Source organism: Scyliorhinus torazame, chromosome 1, assembly GCF_047496885.1.
Source record: "Scyliorhinus torazame isolate Kashiwa2021f chromosome 1, sScyTor2.1, whole genome shotgun sequence".
In the NCBI taxonomy this organism is placed as follows: domain Eukaryota; kingdom Metazoa; phylum Chordata; class Chondrichthyes; order Carcharhiniformes; family Scyliorhinidae; genus Scyliorhinus; species Scyliorhinus torazame.
Window position 1 is genome coordinate 387,297,249 of NC_092707.1, and position 26,075 is coordinate 387,323,323.

The 26,075-nt window shown below is 50.5% G+C and overlaps 1 protein-coding gene across 1 annotated transcript in view; it reads left to right on the top strand.

The window, feature by feature from the left end:
• Positions 1-11,248: 11,248 nt before the first annotated feature.
• Positions 11,249-26,075, top strand: part of kif28 (kinesin family member 28) — a 114,445-nt gene continuing 99,618 nt past the window's right edge. The window contains exon 1 of the mRNA XM_072507160.1: positions 11,249-11,302. Within this exon, the coding sequence (XP_072363261.1) occupies positions 11,249-11,302 (54 nt within the window). The remainder of the gene's footprint in view (positions 11,303-26,075) is intronic.

Below are 26,075 nucleotides of genomic sequence, written 5' to 3' on the forward strand. Positions count from 1 at the left end.
TGGATTGGCCGTGCTAAATTGCCCTTGGTGTCCAAAAAGGGTAGGTGGGGTTACGGGGATGGGGTGGAGCTTTGGGCTTAAGTAGGATGCTCTTTCCAAGTGCCTGTGCAGACTTGACGGGCTGAATAACCCCCTGCACTGTAGATTCTATGGTTCTCCTTTTCAAATGGAAATTTCACGCATGTTGCTATAAATAAGCAAGAACGGCAAGATTTGTGCAACTAGAGACTGAAAGATATAAAAATGGGACTTGTATTCCTACTACATCACTCTCCTACATGTTCTGGGTCAGCCAACTAGATTGTGCATCTTCACCATTGGCCTGATCAGGTTTATTAACCGTTGTAAATTCCAGTCTCAGCCAGCGAAGACCATTAAAGGGCCTGAAATATTTACATTCCTGGGCATTTACATTCCGTTTGTCTTTCTGTCTTTGACATCTTTGTCAATCTCCACTTATCGTTGGCCCCCTATCCAGCCCCACCGCTCCATGCCTCCCCAACAGTATAAAGCTGACCCTATTTCCAGCTCTCCAGCTTTGACAGAGTCATTTATGTACAACAGCCAAGCTCCTACTCCCATCTCCTTCGTGACAAAAACTCTGACCTGTAACCAATTCACCACATCAGGTGGAAATTCCTCTCCACTCTCATGGACAAAGCAAGAAATCTCCAGGTGATGCCAAAACCAGTAGTTATTTGCCAGAATAATTTATTCTCAAAAGATATTTTACATTCCAGAAATCTATCTAACGTTTTCTTGAAGGATTACAACGAATCCACCTCCTGCGTAAACAGGTCCTGTATGTCCCGACTGGTTGATGCGATGCATCTCGTCTGGGTGAAGAACCTGAGAATATTTTCTGCTGTTAGTGCGCCAGTTTGCTTCTCATTTTTCACCCTCATCGCAGAGTAGTAGCAATGGAGAAGAGGGAGCTAAAAGTGTAAGTCTCCATCAGTCCATAGCTTCTCCATCAGCAAACCCTCAGTTGTGCCTCCTCATGATGACGCATGGCAACTGAGTTCCTCGAAGGCACATTGGTGAGTGCCTGTAGTGTCTTGTAGATAGTACACACTACTTTCACTGTACTTTGGTGGTAGAGGGAGTGAATGTTGGGGTGGTAATCAAGCAGGCGGCTTTATCCTGGGTGGTGTTTGTGTTTTTGGAGCTGCACTCATCCAGGCAAATGACTTGCGCCTTGTAGATGGTGCACAGATTTTGAAGAGTCAGGAGGTGAGTTCTTGATGCACAGGCCCATTAGAGTGTGGATACGTAATGGCAATCGCGAACCATACTTCCAGCTATGGCTGAAAAGTCCGACTGTCTTGTGGGTACCTCCTAGAGAGTTGAAGGATTTTAAAATATGGCATGGAATTGTGTCTAAATATGTCAGTTTTCCAGCAACTCTTGTAATCAAGTCTGTGCCAACTTAATTTTTTTATTCGTTCATGGGAGGTGGGCATCACAGGCTGAGCTAGTATTTTATTGCCCTTGAGGGGGCATTTTAAGAGACAGCCACATTGCTTTGATCTGGAGTCACATGTAGGCCAGACCAGGTAAGGGCGACAGACATTAGTGAACCAGATGGGTTTTAACAACAATCAACAATGGTTTCATGGTCATCATTAGACTTTTAATTCCAGATTTTAATTGAATTCAAATTTCACCATCTGCAGTGGCAGGATTTGAACCTGGATCCCCAGAACATTACTCTGGGCCTCTGGTTTACTAGTCCAGTGACAATACCACTACCCCACCGCCTCCCCAGTGTAGTTTTGCCATCTTTTGGACTCAATCAGGAAAGTCAAGAGAAGGTTCCTCACATTTGGATAGTCCCAAGTCTCAAAATTTTCCCAGGCTTGCCCCCTGGAGAGGTTTTGCTGCAAAGCTTGAGACAGTAGTTATGAGAGAGATACCCAAATTGATTGGCATAGCAAATGGATGCTGGGGGCTACCTCTGACAAAGGGCGGGATCACCATGACTGGTCAGCCACTGTCCACCTCATAGTTGGCAGCTTTTGACTCAGTGCTGACCCACCATGGTCCCTCTGCTTCATTGGGTGCTTGAAGCTCAAGAGTCTTAGCTCAACAAGTGGACAGAATCTATTGCACCAGGCAAACAAACCAAACAGAATGAAGGTGCCATCTCAAGTGACGAGCCCAGTCTTCTTGATCTGTCTTTATATGGCAAACCCGCCATCCCAGGGAATAGTCCAGTGACCTATTCATTCGCTCTACGGTAAGTTTATTCTCCCTGAGGTAAGGGGACCAAAACTGTCATGATACTCCAGTCGCACCAAGGCTCTTTCCAATGCAGTGAAACATCCTTGCTTCCATACTCGAATCCCCTTACAATGAAGGCCAAAATACCATTTGCCTTCCTAATTGATAGTTGCACTTGCATGCTAGAGTGTTGTGACTCATGAGGACACCCAGGTCCCTTTGAGCATCAACACTTCCCAACCTCTTATCATTCAAGAAAATCCTGTCTTTCTCTTTTCTTCTACCAAAGTGGATAACTTCACACTTATTCACATTATATTCAATCTGCCATGTTCTAGCCCATTCATTTAACCTTTTTAAAAAATTTTTTACCAATGAGTGTTTTTGCATAACAAAAATAGAAATACCGATAATAATTTAAAAAATAACAACATATCCCAAAGATTACAATGAAACTACTTACACAACAGAATTTTATTTTTTTTAAACAGAATAAGGCGGGTTTTGTCTCCATGCCCAACTCTCATTATATCAACAGTACCCCCACCTGAACACCCCCCCCCCCCCCCCCCCCCCCCCCGAGGATGCTGCTGCTGCTGCCACTGCTCCCCTAGAAAGTCAAGGAAAGGTTGCCACCGCCAGGAGAACCCCATCATGGACCCTCTCAAGGTGAACTTTATTCGCTCCAGGCTGAGGAACCCCGCCATATCACTAACCCAGGTCTCCACACCCGGGGGTTTTTGAGTCCACCACATTAGCAAGACCTGTGTCCGGGCTACCAGGGAGGCAAAGGCCAGTACCTCGGCCTCTTTCGCTTTCTGCACTCACAGATCCTCCGACGCCCCAAATATCGCTACTGTTGGACTCGCGTTCACCCGAGTGTCCAAAATCCTAGACATCACCCTCGCAAATCTCTGCCAGAATTATTTAAGCGCCGGGCATGCCCAAAACATATGGGCATGGTTCGCCGGACTCCCTGCACATCTTGGGCACCTGTCCTCCACCCCAAAAAACTTACTCATTCTTGCTGCCGTTATATGTGCCCGATGCACCACATTAAACTGAATTAAGCTGAGCCTGGCACATGATGAGGGGGAGTTCACCCTGCGCAGGGTGTCGGCCCACAGGCCCTCAACCCAGCTCCTCCTCCCACTTGCCCTTCAACTCGTCCACTGAGGCTTCCTCCACCTCCTGCAGCTCCTGATATATGTCCGACACCTTCCCCTCCCCTACCCAGATGGCAGACACCACCCTGTCCTGGATTCTACGCGGGGACAGCAGTGGAAATATCCCCACCTCTTTTCTAAGAAAGTCCCGAACCTGGAGGTACCTGAACGCATTCCCCGGGGGTAGGCCGAACTTCTGCATGCTAGGGAAAGTCCCATCTATAAACAGATCCCCCATCTCCCTAATACCTACCCTATACCAGCCTTGGTATCTCCCATCCAACCTACCCGGAGCAAATCTGTGGTTATTCCATATTGGGGTCCACACCGAGGCCCACTCCTCTCCCCTGTGTCTCCTTCACTGCCCCCAGATCCTCAATGTCGCCGTCACCACCGGACTAGTGGCGTATCGCGCTGGCGAGGACGGCAGTGGAGCTGTAACAAGTGCCCCTAGACTGGTGCCTCTACACGACGTCGCCCCCTCCTCCATCATCCATTTCCTGATCATGGCCACATTGGCCGCCCAGTAATAACTGCCGAAGTTCGCCGGACCAGTCCTCACCCCCCCCCCCTTTTCCCGGTTATGCTCCAAGAATACCCTTTTGACTCGTGGGGTTTTATTCGCCCACACAAATCTCGTCACAATCCTATTCACCCGCTTAAAGAAGGACTTGGGGATGAAAATGGGGAGGCACTGAAATACGAAGAGGAACCTGGGGAGAACTGTCATCTTCACAGTCTGCACCCGTCCCGCCAAGGAAAGCAGGAGCATATCCCACCTTTTAAACTCTCCCTCCATCTGCTCCACTAGCCGGGTTAAGTTGAGCCTGTGCAGGGCATCCCAGTTCCTGGCCACTTGTATTCCCAAGTACCGAAAGCTCCTCTCCACTATCCTGAGCGGGAGCTCCCTCAGTCTCTCCTCCTGGCCCCTACCGTGGACCACGAACAGCTCACTCTTCCCCACGTTCAACTTATACCCTGAGAACCTCCCGAAGTCCTCCAGGATCCGCATGACCTCCCCCATCCCCTCTAACGGGTCCGAAATATACAACAGGTCATCCGCGTAGAGGGATCACCCGGTGCTCCTCCCCTCCGCGCACCAGTCCCCTCCAATCCCCCGAAGCCCTGAGCGCAATGGCTCAATTGCCAGGGCAAAGAGCAACAGGGACAGGGGACACCCCTGTCTCGTCCCCCGATGCAGCCTGAAATATTCTGGGCTCAGCACCATGTTGCCTTCCCTATCCCTCACTCCCCCAATCTCTCTGGCCGACTCCCTCCTGCGCAGCTGGTGCGCCAGCATCCTACTCGCCTTCTCCCCATACTCATAAACTGCCCCCTTCATTTTCCTCAGCTGTGCCTCCGCCTTCCACGTGGACAGCAGGTCAAACTCCGCCTGTAATTTCCGGCGCTCGTTCAACAGCCCCCCCACTGGGGCCTCCGCGTACCTCCTGTCTACCCTGAGTATCTCTCCCACCAGTCTCTCCCTCTCTGCCCTCTCCTCTCTATGGGACCTATTGGAGATTAACTCTCCCCTAATGACTGCCTTCAGAGCCTCCCAAACCACTGCCACCGTCACCTCTCCGGTGTCATTCGCTCCCACATAATTCTCAGTACTCCTCCTTATCCGCCCGCACACCTCTTCGTCCACCGGCCGCCCCACATCCAGTCGCCAGAGAGGGCGCTGACCCCGTTCTGCCCCCAATCACAGGTCCACCCAGTGCGGGGCATGATCCAAGACCGCAATGGCCGAGTATTCTACCCCCTCCACCCTCGGGATTAACGCCCTACTCCACAAAGTTTTTTTCGCGAATAGACTTTATGGACATGGGAGAAAAAGGAAAACTCCTTCGTCCTTGGCCGCATAAACCTCCAGGGGTCCACTCCCCCCATCTGGCCCATGAACTCCCATAAGGCCCTGGCCGCCGCCGGCCTCTTTCCCGTTCTGGACTTGGAACGATCCAAGCTCGGATCAAAGACCGTATTAAAATCCCCTCCCATGATCAGGTGACTTATCTCCAAGTCCGGGATCCTACCCAACACGCGCCTCATAAAGTCCGCATCGTCCCAGTTCGGGGCATATACATTCACTAACACCATCCGGGCCCCCTGCAGCTTGCCACTCACCATTATATACCTGCCCCTCTTATCCACCACGATGCTCCCCGCCTCAAATGCCAGTCGTTTACTAACCAAAATAGCCACTCCTCTGATCTTTGAGTCTAACCCTGAGTGAAACACCTGTCCCACCCATCCTTTCCTTAGCCTCGTCTGGTCCGCGAGCTTTAAGTGCGTCTCTTGCAACATGGCCACGTCCACCTTCAACCCCTTTAAATGCGAGAATACGCGGGACCGCTTGACCGGCCCATTCAGGTGCCTTACGTTCCACGTGATCAGCCTGGTCGGGGGGGTAACCACCCCACCCACCCCCCCCCCCCCCCCATCCCACCGACTAGCCATCTCCCTTTTTCGGCCAACCGCGTGCCCCCGCCTCCCTCCTCCAGCTCTCCCCCCGGCGGCCCCCTCGCTCGACTCTCCATCCATACCACACACCTGGCTCCCCTTCAGTCAGCAAAGCATCACCCCTTCTCCCCCCCCCCCCCCCCCCAAACCCCCTCCCCCCTCTGCCAAGCATCCGTTTAGCTCTGGTTTCCCCCCATTGTGCTTCCGTGAGTCAGCTCAACGGTGCTGACCCCGGCCGCTCCCGCCTCTATATACCAACCCTTAACTTGTTGTCTCCTTCGGGCTGCCCTACCCCCCCCTCCCCCGCAGGGTAGAGGGGCAAACTCCATCTGGGACCTCCCCGGGCACCGGACAGCCCGTCCCGGATGTTTCCCACCCCCTAGTATCGCACACCTGGAAAACAAGCAAAACAAACAACAAAACCCCCAACTAAACTAGGGCAGACATGCCCATAAACTTATGCTTTACCCGCCGTCCTCCCTTCGGTCCCTCCCCACCCGCACATTTCACCCGCATACAGCAGTCCCTTAGTTCAGGTCCAGCTTCTCCTGCCTGATGAACGACCACGCCTCGCCCGGCATACCAAAATAGCGGTGCCTGTCCTGGTATGTTACCCACAGTCTCGCCAGGTGCAGGAGCCCAAACACCACCCTTTTACCGTGGAGGACCGCCTTCGCCCGGTTAAAACCTGCACGCCTCCTCGCCAGCTCAGCTCCCAGGTCTTGGTAAATTCGGATCTCGCCATTCTCCCACTTACTGCTCCGCTCTTTCTTCGCCCACCGCAGGACTCGCTCCCGGTCTGCCAAGCGCTGAAACCGTATCACCATCGCCCTCGGTGGCTCGTTTACCCTCGGCTTTCTGGCGAGAACCCTGTGCGCCCCATCCAGCTCCAAGGGCCGCGGGAAGGCCCCCGCGCCCATCAGCGTCCCCAACATTGTGGCCACGTACGTGCTCACGTCCGCCCCCTCCGCTCCTTCAGGAAGGCCCAGGATCCGCAGATTATGGCTCCGAGACCTGCACTCAAGGTCATCCAGCCTCTCCTGCCTTCTCTTATGGAGCGCCTCGTGCGCCTCCACTTTCACCGCCAGGCCCAGGATCTCGTCCTCGTTCTCCGCCACCTTCCTCCTCACCTCCTTGATCTCCTTCTCCTGCGCCTTCTGGGTCACCACAGTTCTCTCCATGGAGGCCAGCATCTCCGTTTTCAGCTCCATGAAGCTGTTTTTCAGGAGCTCCTGCCGTTCTCTGGCCCACTGGGCCCACACCTCCCGATCCTCTCTGGCCGCCATTTTGTCCTCCCGGACCTTCTCGACCTTCTTCCCCGGGGTCGCGCGTCTGCCGGCTCCGCTCCTGGTCCTCTCCATCCACCAGCAGGGGGGGGGGCTCTCCCACGTCTGGTCCCAAGCCGGTCCCTCCTGTTAACTGCCGCCGCCGCTCCTTTTAGCGGCCCGAAACACCGATCCCGGCGGGAGCTGCCGTCCGCGTGACCTAGCAGGTCATGCCCGCTACTGGAAGTCTCATTTAGCCTTTCTAAGTCTGCTTGAAGGGTCCTTACCGCCTCTTCACAACTTGCATTCCCACCTACTCGTGTGTTATCAGCAAATTTGGAAATATTATAATTGGACCCCACCTCCCAAAATCATTTATAGCCGTCATTTTCAAACTCTGGGTCGAGCCCTGCGGGCAGGTGTTGGGAGGGTCATAGAATTTACAGTGCAGGAGGAGGCCATTCGGCCCATCGAGTCTGCACTGGCCCTTACAAAGAGTACCCCTCTTAACATTTTTTGGACACTAAGGGCAATTTAGCATGGCCAATCCACCTAACCCGCCCATCTTTGGACTTTGAGAGGAAACCGGAGCACCCGGAGGAAACCCACGCAGACACGGGGAGAATGTGCAGACTCCGCACAGACAGTGACCCAAGCCGGGAATCGAACCTGGGACCCTGGAGCTGTGAAACAATTGTGCTAACCACTGTGCTACCGTGCTGCCCAAAGTCGAGAGAAGGTTCCTCACATTTATCGTGGAGTGATCAATCGTGGCATTCCTCATCATGGGAAGGGGAGCCCAATGGCCGCAACTGGCTTTTAAAAATGCCAGCCACAACCAGCTTTCAAGAATGCCGGACATTGCGTGCATGCGTGACCCTCAGCCGGAGCTAGTGGTGCGCAGGCCCGGACCCCAGCCAGGCAGACTGCCTCCTCCTGACGTTAGCGCGCTACCCCATGACCAGATTTTTTTTAAAGTCTCCTTACCTAAGGAGTCTTCTTGCCACCAGCGGCAGCAGAGAGCAGATCACGTGCCTCGTACACTGACGTCACCTGCTCTGGGTGTGAAATCACAGTAGAGATTCCCCCATTTTGTACCTTCCAGTAAGCTAGCAATAGGATTGTGTGAAGAACTGAAGATGGATCATTTTGTAACAAAAGGAAAAGAGGGCCAGAGACACAAACAGGCCAGGATCTCACAACTGAATCTGCTCGAGAGATCTTCTCGGGAGAGTCCATGGCAGACAAAGCAGTGCTGGTGTGAGCTGTATCCAGAGCTCCAGGGTCTCTGGTGATCAAACAAGAAGAAGCTGAAATCAGAAACAAAGCAGCATAAAGATTTCTTGAGTCATGGCATTCATTGTTAATTTTGCCAATGCAAATCCGGATGCAAAGCCCATGTGTGTTATATGCAGGTAAGTACTGGAAAATTAAAGTTTAAACCCCTCCAAACTTCAAAGGCATGTGAAGACTAAGTTGGAGGACAGACCTCTTGTTGTTTTTCAAAGGGTGCAGAGAGAACATAAGTCGTCAGCTGAAGCCGGAAGCAGAAATGTAACATTGAATGACAAAGCAAGTGAGATCGTGTGGACCAAGCAGGCTCACTTGTCGCATTAAAGGTAAGCATTAAGGGTGAGTTGTGAAGGTCAGCGGCCTGGGTCCCGAAGGTCAGCCAGTTGCTAAAAGTGGGTCCTGGTGGGGAAAGTTTGAAAAACACTGATTTACATAGTATTGTGAACAGTTGTGAATCTAGCACCGCCCACTAATTAACAGCCTATCCTGAGAATCATATTTTATTCCCACTCTGCTTTCTGTCTGCTAACCAATTCTCACACCATACAGCACACCATATTAACCCCCTAATTCCATGTTTTCTAAGTTTATTTACGAGCGTCCTGTATGAGAACTTAGCAAAAACCTTCTGAAAATCCAAATACACCACATCCATTGGTTCTCCTTTACTTTTTTTTTTGAAAACCTTTTATTGAAGGCATTTTTAATAGAGAGATATTCAAAAAAACCAACCGAGGCAGCACGGTGGTGCAGCGGTTAGCACTGCTGCCTCACGGCGCCGAGGTCCCAGGTTCGATCCCGGCTCTGGGTCACTGTCCGTGTGGAGTTTGCACATTCTCCCAGTGTTTGCGTGGGTTTCGCCCCCACAACCCAAAGATGTGCAGGCTAGGTGGATTGGACACGCTAAATTGCCCCTTAATTGGATAAAAATGAATCGGGTACTCTAAATTTTTTTTAAACGTGGCAATAGGTAACAAAACCCCTCCCTCCCTGCATCCCCCCCTCCTGCCCCGGTACCCGCCTCCCTTTTCCAATCTACTCCTTTATCAATGCTACAAGTAACATCCTCAAAAGACTCTGCAACAGGTTTATCAAATATGGTTTCCCTTTCATAAATCATGTTGACTAGCCATTGGTACCATTACTTTCCAAGTGTTCAGTTATCACACCCTTTAAACCATTTTCCCTACTACTGACGTCAAACAGGTCTGTAGTTCTCCAGTCACCCTCTCGGGAATGGGGTGAGATTTTCTCAAATCTCCAGTTTCTAGCACCTAACCTGGATCAAGGAGGATTGGAAGATTATGGCCAGTGCCTCGGCAACCTCCACCCCACCTGGGGGAACATCTCACCGAGTCCTGGTGACTTTAACAGCCAATCTAGCAAATTCATCTTAATCATAGAGTACCTTACGACACAAAAGGAACCCAGGCCACCACCTCGCAGAGTAATCGAGTCCGTCGCATTTGCCCGTCGCTCTGCAAGTTAATTTCTTTCAAGTGCCCATCCAATTTCCTTTTGAATTCATTGATTGTTTCCACTGCCATCACGCTACCTTTTTCAGCCCACAAGTTTCACTATGACTTGAGCAGCATCTTCCATTGTAAAGTCAGATGCAAAATGCTCATTTAGTACCGCTGCCTCAGTGCATAGATTCCCATGTGGTTCCCTAATTGGCCCCACTTCTCTTTTTGGAATCATAGAATCCCTACAGTGCCGAAGGGGGCCGTTCGGCCCATCGAGTCTGCACAGACCTTTCGAAAGACCACCCTACCCCAAGCCCACTTCCTCACCCCATTCCTGCAACCTCACCTTAAGGGGCAATTTAGCATGGCCAATCCACCTTCCCTGCACATCTTTGGGCTTTGGAAGGAAACCAGAGCAACGGAGGAAACCCACGCAGACACGGGGAGAATTTACAAATTCCACACAGGCACCGCATTTACCCAATGTCAGAATTGAACACAGTCCCTGGCGCTGTGAGGCAGCAGTGCTTGCCACCGTGCTGCCTCTTTCTATCACCATTTTACTTTCTGGATGCCCTTCGAAGCCTTTTGGAATCCTGTTTATGTTAGCTGCCAGCCTCTTATTAGGGTTCCATTATGTTAATGGTTTACTAAATAAAGATAAAATCGTACCAAGATTAATCTTTTACAAAGTCATTTAGAAAAATCTCAATGGTTTAAAATATTGTCTTGTTTGGGAGTAACATTGCCTCTGAAGGCAGTGGGATTAATTGGGAAGTCCGACCTTTTTAAATTGCACTCTTCAATTTAAAATGTATGTGTTGGCTCTCAGCCAGCTTGGGAATTCTAAAAACTATTCAGTCACTGGAGATGCTGTCTATTCTTTCCTTATGTGATAGATCAGTTTCAAGTTTGCTGTTTTATTATGCATCTAATCCATTTCAAAATGCTCTGTTAAGGTCAGTAACCACCCAAACTATCCAATTTACATTTTCTCTTTGCCCCACTGCACCCTAATAAGATGTATGCTATCTGAGTTTGGTGACCGATGGAGATAGGAGGCAGGTTGTGGTGTATATAATCATGAAGAGATACTTTGCTTCCTGATTGTTGGCTGGGCAACACGCGTGCAGGTAACCCTTACATCGCCCCCACTGCCAACACAGTTGCTACACTTGATACCTCCAGCCTGACATTCAGAAACCATTCCCTCTTGTGCACAGCCACCTGTAACACATCTCAGTGAGAGAACGTGGTGTAGGTGGGATACCAGGCAAACAGCATTTAAAGTTTTAAAAGTGACATCCTGCAATAAACATCAGGCTAAACGAAGCTGCTCGGGCACCCAGCTGGGGACATGAAGGAAGGATGAAAAATGCTGAGTGCAGACAGTGTGAAAGTGGCAGTCCGTGTTCGACCTTTTAACCAGGTGAGTGAGAGCTACAGGTGGTACTTAAATATTTCAAGTGATTGACAACTAAGTTATTAATGTACATACTGGCATGATTAAACTAAGGTTGGTTCCTAGTTATTGCGCATTTCATTTCTCTAGGTACTTTGCAGCCGAGGTTAAAGTAAGCCCTTGGTTTTTTTTAAATCCTTCTGTAATCATCAAAACCTTACAAGATCTCTGTACTCCTACAATTCGGACCTCTTGTGCATCTCCAATTTTAATCACCACTGCGGGTGACCAAACTGCCCTGGAGTTCCGCCCTGAAACTCTCTACTTGTCTGCCCTTCTTTAACACTTTCCTTAAAATCTACCAACTTTACCAAAGCCCTTGGTCGTCGATTCTAATATTTCCTTATGTTTTAGTCATTCATGGGATGTGAACTAGGGAGCCCAATATTTATTGCCCATCCTTAATTGCCCTTGTGTCAAAGTCAATATTTTTCCGCTTCTGTAGTAGAAAGATTCAACACACTCGTTAAGACAGAATAATAAGCTTTATTTTCGAAAACAACTGCATGCAGTAATGGCTGAAACTTGAAGTCAGAGAGCAGTCAACAAAACTGCTGAGTCTTTCACAAGTTGCGCACTTTCACGGAGAATTAGCTCAATATTTATACATTATCTTTATCAAGATTATGTGACAACAGTATGGTCAGGAGTTTGATCGGAAATACAAACGGAAGCAAAGACCAGACCATGTTTGGTCATATCATCATACCATTATTTAGTCCTCGGAGGGAACATTGAAAGGTCGGAATAGACTTGTTTCTTCCTGAACTTATCTTGTTTTAAATTCCTACGGCCCTGGGTTATGACGAGTTAGTTTTATCAGGAGTTGCCGAGGTCCGGTGTTTTGGAATGGCTCGACCTTCGCTGATCTTTTCAGACTTCAAGTTATGCAGAGTTGGCCTACGGCCATACTAGTCTGAAAATGGTTAGGGCAGCATTCTTTACCTGGGCCTGGTGAGCTGGAATGAGTAGTTTCAGTCTATCTTATATTGTATCAAACCTTTTGACCAGTCTTCCCATTGACCAGTTTTCCCATCATGCCATTACTTAATTCATACCATATCACATTCCCTCCTTTTGTCATATCATGACAACTAGTTCAATAGGTATATCCATGACTCGTTTGAAAATGCATTTACACAAGCAACCAAGCAATCCTATCCCTAGTAGAATTAGGAGTAGTAGAAGGAAGGCCTTTAAGATCCAATCAAATAATCCGTGACCCAACCATCCTAGCCAACCCAGCGGGTTATAGTCATGAAATTCACTGCCAATCTCTTGAATTTGAGCAGCCTGTCTCTTAATATGGTCGGCCAGGTTAGTGATATTTTCAGAGCCATCTGGAATATAAGTACAGCACTCCTGACCTATGATAGCGCACGCTCCTCCCTGCGAGGCTAACAGATAATCCAAAGCCAGTCGATTTTGTAATGCCACGGTCCGGACAGCTACTAGCTCAGCTGAGATCTCAGCCAGTGCCTGTCCAGCTTCCCTGGCTTCTGCTGCTGTTACATTCGCCAGCTGTTCCAATGCTGTTGCCATGTGGATCAGTTCGTCGGATGCCTTGCCCGCTCCGTACAAGGGAAAGGCCATCATAAAGAACTGTTCCATTTTAGAAATAGTCCTTTTTGCTCACGAGGGGGAGTGCTTAAGGGTGTGTAGGTGACGCATTTGAGGTACAACGTATCCCAAAAAGCAGGATGATGTCCAATCAATGGGGAGCCATGGATATGCTTTAGTGCCGCATATGAAATAGGTTCCATTATAGGCCGTAAAATCATCAGCTGATGTCATCCAGGGGATTGGGGATGTCTGTCCCCATGAAATGTTAGAGGTTATATTCCATACCCTGGACCAATCACAGTTAAACATGCCCTTGTTGGATATGCCTGGTACCGGTCCTTGCCAGTCAACTGTAAGGTTGCACATACTTTGCCCCATTAACTTTCCTTTCCCTGATTTATTAAAACACATGGAACCTTGAACATTATACGAGTGGACAGTGAGGGAGGGTGGAGTCAAGGCATGATTATAGGTAGGTTGATACGAAGCTGAAAATGTAGTCATGTCATAGCCAGCAGATCTCCATATTTCCATATCCACCCTATTTCCCCTGCTCCCTGTTTGATTTTGTCGTAAAATCCATTCAACCGTCTCTGCGATATGAAAGGGGAGGGATTGGAGAGGTATTCCTTCCCTCGAATGGACGGGGATGTGGGTACAAACCCAACACTTGCTTACATTCAATTTTTCGGCATAACGATATGACATATATAAATAGGTATTGGAAGGCAGGTCTCATTTAGGTCGTTTTTTTACTACCGAGTGGCCATTAAGGCTAAATAGTCCAGAGAGTCCAAAAATTATAATGAAGATCTTCATCCTGTGTTCTTGTCTGGGTTGGAGATTATCTTCTTGCAATCGGATAGATGTATCCAACTTGAACATCCTTCAAGCTTGACGGACGTCGGTGTAGTCAGCAGTACGAGGAAGGGTCCGCTCCAGCGTTGTCCTAGTTTCTTTCTGTCCCAGTTTTTCACCAACACGTGGTCTCCGGGTTTGATCACTGGATATCGAGGGACGGCTGTCCCTGCCATTACTGGGGGATGTGCCTGTTTTACCTGCGAGTGGAGAAACTTCAGAGAAAGTGTTAATTGCTTCAAATAGTTCTGCATTTGTTCCCCCATCACATGGAAGTCTACTCCATCTCGGGGTTTTACATGGGCATCCCAGGGAGTCCTCATTGGCCGACCATAGACTATCTCTGCAGCTGACAGTCCGGTCCGCGAATGGGGAGTCACTCGCATGTGAAACAGTGCCGAGGGTAATACTTTTAGCCAATTTAACCCAGTTTCTTCAGTTAATTTAGATAATTTTTCTTTTAAAGTCCCGTTGGCTCTTTCCACAATTCCTGCAGCCTGCGGGTGATGCGCGCAGTGCAGTTGCTGTTTAATTACGAGTGCTTCGCACAATTCAGTATTGATCTGAGCTACAAAATGTGGTCCATTGTCTGAGCTCACCATTTTGGGTACCCCAAAACGAGGAATGACTTCCGTTAACAACAACTTCACCACTGTATGTGCCGTACAATTAGTGGTGGGGAAGGCTTCAATCCATTTACTAAACACATCGATTATTACTAAACAATATTTATAGCACTGTGCTTTTGGCAATTCGATAAAATCAAGCTGTATACAGGCAAAAGGGTCATCTGGCAAGGGAGTGGTTCCTGGAGGGCATTTAATGCCTTTACCCTTATTATGTTTTATGCAAATAACGCATCGATCCAGCCGCGTTTGCGCTGCTGTATTCAAATCTGGGTGCCACCAAGTTTTCAGGAGTAGCTGTACCATTCCCTCCTTGGCAACATGGGTACAAGAATGCAAATAATCAATAAGTACCGGCAATAAAGAATTTGGAACACAAACTTGACCAATGGGAGTAAGCCAGAGGTCTTGTGTCAAGGAGTGTGAACACTCATTGACTTCCATAGTGTGCGCTCGGAATCAGAGGCGTCCCTCTGTAAATTTTGAACTTCAGCTATGTCTGGCATGCCCTTCGTTCCTAATGCAGGTACCTGGTTTAGAGCCTGATTAGCCCCACTGGGAACAATCAGAGAGGCTGATATAGCCGCAGCCTTAGCAGCCGAATCAGCATGGGCATTTCCTAATTGAACAGGAATGTCCCCCTTTCTGGGCGCAGCACATTTAATAATTGTCAATTGATGGGGAAGCTGAATACCATCGAGGAGATTTTTAACCCAAAGAGCATTTTGAATGGGAGCTCCTACAGAGGTGAGAAAGCCTCGCTGTTGCCAGAGGTGACCAAAATCGTGGGTCACGCCAAAGGCATACCTAGAATCAGTGTAAACATTAGTACTTTTATCTGTGGCCAAAATACATGCTCGAGTAAGGGCAAATAGCTCAGCTTTTTGTGCGGTGACAGGGGTCTCGAAGGCTGCTGCTTCCTGCACGTCAATGTCGGTTACCACGGCATATCCAGACTGCGGGATGCCAGTGAGAGAAATGGAGGTACTGCCATCAACATAAAAAATTAGATCTGGATTATCAATAGGCCGGTCCGTTAAATCCGGGCGAGGCGCGGTAAGGAAGTGATTCCGAAGCAAACAATCGTGTGGCGGGTCCGCAAGGTTACCGGGGGGCTGTTCGAAAACACAGCAGGATTTAAGGTGGAACAGTAATGAAAAGAGAGGTAGGGGTTTTGCAATAGTGAAACCTCATAGCGGCTCAAGCGGGCTTGAGTCAGATGCTGGGTTTGCTGAGACGTTAGGAGAGCCACAATAGAGTGCGAGGTATGCACTTGTACTGGCTGGTGAAGGGTCAGATTAGAGGCTGCCTGTGCTAACAAATGGACAGCCGTAAGAATTTGGGTGCAGGGAGGTAGACCGCAAGCTACAGGATCCAGTTTCGTAGAATAGTAGGCGACCGGGCGACGCCGGTCACCGTGTTCTTGTGTTAGCACACCAGTGGCACATTCATCAAGAACATTAACGTACAACTGAAAGGGTCTGTCATACATAGGTCGTCCTAGCGCTGGGGCGGTAGCCAGGGCGTTTTTGAGAGTAACAAAAGATTGTTTTGCTGAATCAGGAAGTTCAAACTTAAGAGGAGCATTTTGAGAGGAGTACGGAGTTAAATCTTTAGTACGGACAGTAACATTCGGAATCCACTGTCTGCAAAAGTTCACCAATCCTAAAAAAGCTCTCACCTGCCTGGGCGATGTAGGAAATGGGATCTGCAGTATAGGAGTAATGCGTTCCTGAGTAAGGAGCGATCCGTAGCACTTATTAGGACACCCAAAAATTTGACCTGCCGTTGGCCTTTATGAACTTTAGTGGGCGGGATCACATATCCCCATGAATGGAGACGGATGAGCAGGTAAACGGTGTCACGCTGGTTAGCGTTGAAGCCAGGGCTGGCAAGGAGTAAGTCATCAACATATTGGATGATGGTGGAGCCACCAGGAGTTGATAATGTCACTAACTGGGAGTGCAATGCTTGTGAGAAAAGGGTTGGAGAATGAATGAAGCCCTGTGGGAGCCTAGTCCAAGTGTATTGGTTGCCCTCAAATGTAAAGGCAAACAAATACTGTGATTCAGGGGCGAGGGGTATCGCAAAAAAGGCATGTTGTAAATCAACAAGGGTGAAAACAGTCGTTTCCGGTGGGACATTCCTAAGGATTGTCGCCGGGTTTGGGACAATAGGATGTAAGGGTTCCACTATCTGATTAATACGTCGGAGGTCTTGGACCAAACACCATTTGGATGGTCTTCCTATCTTAGGAACTGGAAGAATCGGGGTGTTACAGGGCGATTGGCATGGTACCACAATTCCCGTTGAAGGAACGATTGAATCATGACCGAGACTCCTTCTTCAGCCTCGGGGCGCAAAGGGTACTGTGAAATCGAGGGCAAGGGCATGTCAGGTTTAACTTTAATAACAACGGGAGGGACATTAGTGAGACCAACTTCATGTTTGGAGGCCGTCCATAAATCTGCGGGTAGTTCAGAAGTCGTTGATTGGACTGAACGATGGTGGTGCAGTGTGCCAATGAGGACAAATGGGCGTTGAAAATATTCTAAAGTGCCTGCGGGTAGAATTTGACTTCCATTAAAGAAAGGATCAGCTTGTCCTCATAGTGCAGCTGCCAGAAATCCCAAGGACTTGGCACTGTAGCCTTCGTTCACAGAAAGGGTCACGTGGGGTGACACAAGTCCCGACTGACGCCAGAGGCCATGGGGTAAATTGACAAGAAAGGCAAACCCTTCTTTTCCCTTAGCGAGGCCAATAAAGGAAATGGATTGTAGAGAACCGAGGGCGTCTTGGTAAATGCTCTCCAAATCAGGCGAGCATCCTGTATGATCGTAGCAAAGAGTGACATGTGGATCGGGAATATCTACGGGAGGTGAAAAGTGTGAGGGATCAAAATCAACTGACCACCACTGTGGAGTAGTGAAAAGGGGAAAATTTTGAAGCTGGGCCTGCGGGATAGCTGATATAGTAATGCCGTTATCAAGGCAAACAATTTCCACTTGCAAGGGACACAGCAAGTCACGTCCGGCCGGGTTGACACCGAGGACACGGGTAACTGTGAAAGGGATGCAACATTCCCGGCCCTCAAATTGAACAGAGAGCAGCTTCGTAAGCGGATAAACAGCACCTTCCCCCATGAAACCAGCAAGTTCCACATGCTTATCAGAGAGGGGAAAGCAATGTTTCTGAATTAATGTCCAATCTAGCGTAGAATGAGTCGCGCCGGTGTCAATCAGGAAGGGGATAGGCATGCCCTCTATGTAAATCGTAGCGGTGGGCTCGTCAGAGTGGACTGTTGAGAGGACCGGAAAGTTCGATCTGGCTAGTCAGTAGGGATTAGAGGTAGTAAAGGGTGTCTGCCAATGGGGTTGAAATCTACCTTGTCGCCGGGGTGCTGGACAATCCCTAGCGTAGTTGCCTGTACGTTGACAGTTGAAGCAAGTGACATTATATTTGGCAGGAGGACGATGTGGAGGAGCGCTGTCGAAATCCTCCATGTGCGGAGTGAAGGAATAAGGAGCCTGTGAGCGGTAACCAAATTCAGGAGGGTCCGTGCAATCTGGGCGATAGTAACGTGAATCTGTCTGAGAGTTCTGACCTTTAGGAGCTCTTCTTTGAGAGGGACGTTGGATGAATTCGGATTTAATTTTGAGCAAAGTGTCTTTGTAACAGGTCTCACGGTTGCGGCCATTGCTCCAATAATAAGACACAGCACGTTTCATTTGAGGTTTAGAATTGTCAGACCAGTCCATGTTATTAGTTTTAATACTGGATGCTACGCGGTCAGGTAAAACCTGCATTAATAGTGCATTAAATTGGGGAGACTGTGTGCCTGCATTGAAAGCAATGTCCCCGGAGTAAAGAGTGTACACGCCACAAAAGCGGTCAAAAAATTCTGGACAACCTTCCTTAGAAGTGGGGGTACATTCAAGGAGTTTGGCGATGTCAACGGGTTGAAGGAGAGCCCGTTTTAGTGCAGGGAACATTAAAGTACGCTGATCGTCCTCCGTTTGGTGTGCGGCGCTGAAGGCCGTCCACGTGTCCCCATGAAGTCCTAATTTATTTTTCCATCTTTCCCCTAATTCTGGGGGAAGGGACGAATAAATCAGTGAATATTGATCACGTGCGGTAGCACCGTACATGGTCGCAGTTCTCCTCAAAAACTCAGTGAACCCCTCTGGGTCCTCTTTGCAGGAGGGACATTGGGCCATGATCAAACATAGCTCATGGGGTTTAAAAGCCTGCCACACCTCAATGAATGGGTCGTCATTATCACCAGCGTGGGGGTTAATAACACTCCTAATGCGATAATTTGCGGGGTGAGGTGGTGGCGGAAAAGTTTCCTCCTCCTTAGGTTGGAGTGATAAATCAAGAAAAGCCTGATTAACAGAGGTGAAGGGTTGTTCCATATTAACGGCTTGCGTATGTGACCGAGTGCGTGTTGCTACGGGGGATGTGTTAGCAGGAGTTTCATTGGCAGTGGGACCATAAGGGGGAATCTGGACTTGGGACGGTGGAATTGTAGGATCGGGGTGTGCAAGATGAGGGTGGGGTCCAGGGTTTAAATCCTCCTCCTCTTCCGTATCGCCTGAATAGGGAAACATCGGCATGCCAGAGCAACTGGGAGGATCCTCCTTTCGTTTAATTTGATTGGCTAGCCCTCTTTGCCTATTGGTTGGAGATTTTTTATTTTCGCCTTGTTGTTTATGTTTTCTATCCCAAAGTTCACATTCCAATTTTAAAGTCTCCCAATTTTTTGCTTTACCATCCACACAATCATCAATCCCTTTTCTATGGGCGTTATCTCTCCAACTCATTAATAGTGATTGTTTGTGGCGCTTAGTGGAAGCCGGCGTTTCTCTGCCAAATAATTTTCTCAGCAGAAATGCAATTATCGTAGTTCCAAGTGCCCCCTAGTGGCCAAATATCGTTACCCAATTTATTGTTCAGCGCTGCAGATAATCTCCGTAAATTACGTTCTTGAGAAGGGTTTTCAGAACACATGAAAAATAGAGGGGAATTGCCCCCGGTTTTGTCTAAACTCTGTCCCATAATGTCAATAAAATGTGCCCCTGGCACATCCATGGTACCAAATCAAATTGCAGGGTCCCTGACCCAAACTGTATAAGAGGTCCCTGACCCAAACTGTATAAGAGGTCCCTAACCCAAACTTAAACCTGTAAAACAAGCAAGAGGCCCCTGACCTAAGGCTAACCACAATTGGGGTCCCTGATCCTAAGTACTCGACTAACAATTTAATAAGTACAATTTAGATTTGAGCACCGTCACCTGTTTAGTTACTTCCGTCAGGGATGAGGGGTCAAACCACCAATCCGAGAGAGAGAGAGACCAAGGTTAATCTTACCTTGTGCCGGCGTCTGTCTCTTTCCTCTGGGTCTGGCTCAATCGCTTCTTCAGTCCCCCACGGAATTCACTCAGGATATTGGTAACTGCTCACTTGCGCCAAAATGTCAAAGTCAATATTTTCCCGCTTCTGTAGTAGAAAGATTCAACACACTCGTTAAGACAGAATAATAAGCTTTATTTTTGCAAACAACTGCATGCAGTAATGGCTAAAACTTGAGAGAGCAGTCAACAAAACTGCTGATTCTTTCAAAAGTTGCGCGCTTTCGCGGCGAATTAGCTCAATATTTATACATTATCTTTATCAAGATTATGTGACAACAGTATGGTCAGGAGTTTGATCGGAAATACAAACGGAAGCAAAGACCAGACCATGTTTGGTCATATCACTCATACCATTATTTAGTCCTCGGAGGGAACATTGAAAGGTCAGAATAGACTTGTTTCTTCCTGAACTTATCTTGTTTTAAATTCCTACGGCCCTGGGTTATGACGAGTTAGTTTTATCAGGAGTTGCCGAGGTCCGGTGTTTTGGAATGGCTCGACCTTCGCTGATCTTTTCAGACTTCAAGTTATGCAGAGTTGGCCTACGGCCATACTAGTCTGAAAATGGTTAGGGCAGCATTCTTTACCTGGGCCTGGTGAGCTGGACTGAGTAGTTTCAGCCTTTCTTATATTGTATCAAACTTTTTGACCAGTCTTCCCATTGGCCAGTTTTCCCATCATGCCATTACTTAATTCATACCATAACACACTTGTTCAGAGAGCATTTAAGAGTCAACCACACTGCTGTGGGTCTGGAGTCACATGTAGGCCAAACCGGGTAAGGACAACAGATTTCCCCTCCTAAAGAGCATTAGTGAACCAGGTGGGTTTTTACAACAATCGGCAATGGTTTCATGGTCATCATTAGACGTTTAATTTCAGATTTCTATTGAATTCAAATTTCAACACCTGCCGAGGTGGGATTTGAACCCAGGTATCCAGAGTATTCTTACCCTGGGTCTCTGGATTACTTAGACCAGTGACAATACCACTATGCCACCGCCGCCTGCCCTATGATGATTATTAATCTGAACCGCATTGATTATTAATCTGAACCTATTTACACTGGAAACTGGAGGTGTGCTCTATTAATTTCCCCCACAACCCAAAGATGTGCAGGGTAGGTAAATTGGCCACGCTAAATTGCCCCTTAATTAGAAAATAAAGAATTGGGTACTCTAAATTTATGAAAGCAAATACTGCAGATGCTGGAAATCTGAAATAAAAACACCAAATGCTGGATAAACTAAGCAGGTCTGAGAGAAACAATGTTTTGAGTACAAATGACAGAGCAGAAGAGGGGTAGAAAGTGATAGATTATAGAGTTGGAGAGAGTGGGGAGGGGATAGAGTAGAGAGTTGGCGAGAGTGGGGGGAGGAGGGGAGCACAATAGAAGGTCAGGGATAGGTCAGAGTTGAGAAATTGAAAAAGAGGTCAATAGCACAGCAAAGGCCCTTCAGCCCATCACATCTGCGGCAGTCAAATACAACCTATTCATCCTCTGGGAGAAAGGTTATGCCTCACACCTCCTCTAAACCTCCTGCACACAATCCTCGTCAATAGCTTGAAACAACTTAACTGGAAAGGACATAATCTATTGTCCCAAGTAGGCTTACATTAACACTGCAATGAAGTTACTGTGAAAATCCCCGAGTCGCCACACTCGTCTGTTCGGGTACACAGAGGGAGAATTCAGAATGTCCAATTAACCTAACAGCACGTCTTTGGACTGTGGGAGGAAACCGGAGCACCCGGAGGAAACCCACGCCGACACTGGAAGAACAGCAGATTCCGCACAGACAGTGACCCAAGCCGACATCGAACCTGGGACCCTGGCGCTGTGAAGCAACAGTGCTAACCACTGTGCCATCGTGCCTAGGTATTCACAGCTGCATGAGTGATTGCTGCCACATTCTGAACTATGCCAATGCCATACAATTGGTTCACCCTGCAAAGGTAGCAGAGGGCACTACTGCTGGTGGCATTTGTACAACCAATGTATAGCTAGGCCTGACAGTGTCTCATATAGAGCACTGGACAGTAAGCAAGGATGTACCGACACTCGTCACTTAGCAAGCAAATAAATTACACTGATACCATATGCCATAGTATAAACCTGTTAAAAGAATATCTTTGATCTCAAGAAGTTAATAGAGCACACCCCAGTTTCCAGTGTAAATAGGTTCAGATTAATAATCAATGCGGTACCCTAGTCCTGTTAGAGTCCAATCCGCCCTTCAACACTTCAACCTTTTCGTGATCATAAGACATAGAAACAGAAGTAGGTCATTCAGCCTGCTCCACTATTCGATAAGATCATGACTGATCTGATATGATAATCCTCAATTCCACGTGGGTCTCACCTCCACAACCCAAAGATGTGCAGGGTACATAGAACATAGAAAAATACAGCACAGAACAGGCCCTTTGGCCCACGATGTTGTGCCGAACTTTTGTCCTAGATTAATCATAGATTATCATAGACTTTACAGTGCAGAAGGAGGCCATTCAGCCCATTGAGTCTGCACCAGCTCTTGGAAAGAGCACCCTACCCAAGGTCAACACCTCCACCCAACACTAAGGGCAATTTTGGACACTAAGGGCAATTTATCATGGCCAACCCACCTAACCTGCACATCTTTGGACTGGCCATGGTAGGTGGATTGGCCTGCTGAATTGCCCCTTAATTGCCAAAATTCCACTTTCCACATAAGTCTTGATTCCATTGCTGGTTAAAAATCTGTCTCTCGGGCAGCACGGTGGCGCAGTGATTAGCACTGCTGCCTCATGACACCGAGGTCCCAGGTTCAATCCCGGCTCTGGGTCACTGTCCATGTGGAGTTTGTACATTCTCGTGTTTGCGTGGGTTTCGCCCTCACAACCCAAAGATGTGCCGTGTAGGTGGATTGGCCATGCTAAATTGCCCCTTAATTGGAAAAAATGAATTGGGCACCCTAAACTTAAAAAAAAAAGAAGAAAGAAAATCTGTCTATCTCAGCCTTGAACATATGGATGTCGCAGTGGTTAGCACTGCTGCCTCACAGTATCCAAAGATGGTTAGGTTGCGGGGGTAGGGCAGGGGAGTGGGCCTAGGTGGGATTCTCTTTCACAGGGTTGACGCAGCCTCAATGGGCTGAATGGCTTACTTCTGCAATGAAGGGATTCTATGCTACTTAGTGGCCAGCTTCTACAGTTCTGCGGTAAAGAATTCCACAGATTCACTACCCTCTGAGGAAGAAATTCCCCCTCATCCCTGTGTTAAGTGCGCGATCCCTTACTCTAAGATTATGCACTCTGGTCCTAGACTCCCACAAGGGGAAACAACCTCTCAGCATCTACCTTGGGCACCATTATCCTAATCAAGATGCTAACCCACCTGGAAACCATATCACAGCATATCCCCTCACTCAGCAAAAGAAGGGGTTTCAAAATGACATGTCGCTGATATCTTTGTTGCTTCTAAGCTAGTGTTTTCACTGATAGATACGCCATATCCTTGTTAAGTAATCCATGTTCCCCAGACAGATAGCAGGGGCGTCATTCTCCGCCCCCCCAGAGGGTCGGAGAATGGCCGTTGGCCGCCGTGAATCCCGCCCCCGCCCCCGCCGAAGTCTCCGAAGGGAGAAAAGTCGGCGGGGCGTTAATGGCGCCGCTGCCGCGGAGAATATCACGGGTCTGCGCAAGGCAGCCGATTTTCGGCCTGCCGATATTCTCCCTTCCGGATGGGCCGAAGTCCCGTCGACGTGATGACCATTCACGTCGACGTAAATTAAACCTCCTTTTCATCGGCGTGACCCTGTGCTCCAGGTTCACGCCGACCAGCGTGGAGGTGAGTGACGGCCTGGGGGGTTGGCTCTGGGCAGGCGATGGCGTGGCCGCAGTCTGAATGCGTGAGGAGAGGTGTGTCTCGGGTTGTGTGTGTGTGTGTGCGGCGGGGGGGGGGGGGGGGGGGGGGTGGTTAGAGTGGGCTGGGCTCCGGGGGAGTGCCGGGAGGGGGTCCGTGCCGGGGAGGGGGATGGGGGGTCCGTGCCGGGGTGGAGGTTGGGGTCCGAGCCGGGGTGGAGGTTGGGGGGGGGGTCCGTGCTGGGGTGGAGGTTGGGGGTGGTCCGTGCCGTGCCGGGGTGGAGGTTGGGGGGGGGTCCGTGCTGGGGTGGAGGTTGGGGGGGGTCCGTGCCGTGCCGGGGTGGAGGTTGGGGGGGGTCCGTGCTGGGGTGGAAGTTGGGGGGGGTGTCCGTGCCGGGGTGGAGGTTGGGGGGGGTCCGTGCTGGGGTGGAGGTTGGGGGGGGGTCCGTGCCGTGCCGGGGTGGAGGTTGGGGGGGGGGTCCGTGCTGGGGTGGAGGTTGGGGGGGGTCCGTGCCGTGCCGGGGTGGAGGTTGGGGGGGGGTCCGTGCTGGGGTGGAGGTTGGGGGGGGTCCGTGCCAGGGTGGAGGTTGAGGGGTGTCCGTGCTGGGGTGGAGGTTGGGGGGGGTCCGTGCCGTGCCGGGGTGGAGGTTGGGGGTTGGGGAGGGGGTCCGTGCCGGGGTGGAGGTTGGGGGGGGTCCGTGCTGGGGTGGAGGTTGGGGGGGTGTCCGTGCCATGCCGGGGTGGAGGTTGGGAGGGTGGGGGTCCGTGCTGGGGTGGAGGTAGGGGGGGTCCGTGCCGTGCCGGGGTGGAGGTTGGGGGGGTTCCGTGCTGGGGTGGAGGTTGGGGGGGGGGTCCGTGCCGGGGTGGAAGTTGGGGGGTGTCCGTGCTGGGGTGGAGGTTGGGGGGGGTCCGTGCCGTGCCGGGGTGGAGGTTGGGGGTTGGGGGGGGGTCCGTGCTGGGGTGGAGGTTGGGGGGGGTCCGTGCCGTGCCGGGGTTGAGGTTGGGGGTTTGGGGGGGGGTCCGTGCCGGGGTGGAGGTTGGGGGGGGTCCGTGCTGGGGTGGAGGTTGGGGGGGGGTCCGTGCCGTGCCGGGGTGGAGGTTGGGGGGGGTCTGTGCTGGGGTGGAGGTTGGGGGGGGTCCGTGCCGAGGTGGAGGTTGGGGGTTGGGGGGGGGGTCCGTGCTGGGGTGGAGGTTGGGGGGGGGTCTGTGCTGGGGTGGAGGTTGGGGGGGGGTCCGTGCTGGGGTGGAGGTTGGGGGGGGTCCGTGCTGGGGTGGAGGTTGGGGGGGGTCCGTGCCGTGCCGGGGTGGAGGTTGGGGATTGGGGAGGGGGTCCGTGCTGGGGTGGAGGTTGGGGGGGGGTCCGTGCCGAGGAGGGGGATGGGAGGGCAAGTGAGTTGGTCCACCTGGCCAGGTGCCAGCCTCCAACAGTTGGACCCATGCGGTCCATGCCACCTGGCTGGGGGGAGGAGGGGATATGGGCAATGATGACATGTCGTCGTTCCCCTCCCCCCCACCAGGCCGTCATGTTTTCAGATCATCCAGCGATGTTGGCCGCCGTGGTGGCAGCCGCTCATGTCTATGTTGCCCTGGATGAGGAGGAGGAGGAGGAGGAGGAGGAGGAGCGTGCCAGAGAGGCGGCGCAGGCTGTCGCAGAGGGGCAGGCGGCAGCCGCCCAGGCTGGAGGGACACCTGACCGACAGGACGAGGAGGGGGAGGAGGACGTCGCGGCCCCACGGCAATGGAGGCACCCGAGGGCGCCCCGTGTGTACCGGCCCCGGCAGTCATACCAGGACCTCACGGACCGGGAATGCAGGAGGAGACTCCGGATGAGCCGGGAAACCGTGGCACACATCTGCCACCTGCTGGCACACCTGTCACCGCGTGGCACTGGCGGGGGACACCCTCTCCCCGTGTCCGTCAAGGTTACGGTGGCCCTGAACTTTTATGCAACGGGGTCATTCCAGGCACCGAGTGGGGACCTGTCCGGCATATCGCAGACATCGGTGCATCGGTGCATCCGGGCAGTGACAGATGCCCTATATGCCATGGCGCACCGCTACATCCGCTTCCCCGTGGACCGGGCCAGCCAAGATGCCCGGGCCGTGGGCTTCTCTGCCGCTGCCGGGTTCCCCATGGTCCAGGGCGCGATCGATGGGATGCACGTCGCCGTGCGGCCACCTGCAGATAACAGGGCCGTGTTCACTAATAGGAAGGGGACCTATTCGATGAACGTACAGGTGGTCTGCGACCACCGCATGATGATCCTGCACGTCTGCGCCCGTCACCCAGGCAGTGTACACGACTCATTCGTGTTGTCGCGGTCATCCATCCCCGGCATGTACGAGGGACGCCATCCCCGGCTGAGGGGCTGGTTGCTGGGCGACAGGGGCTACCCATTGCGATCGTGGCTGATGACGCCTATATGGAGGCCACGC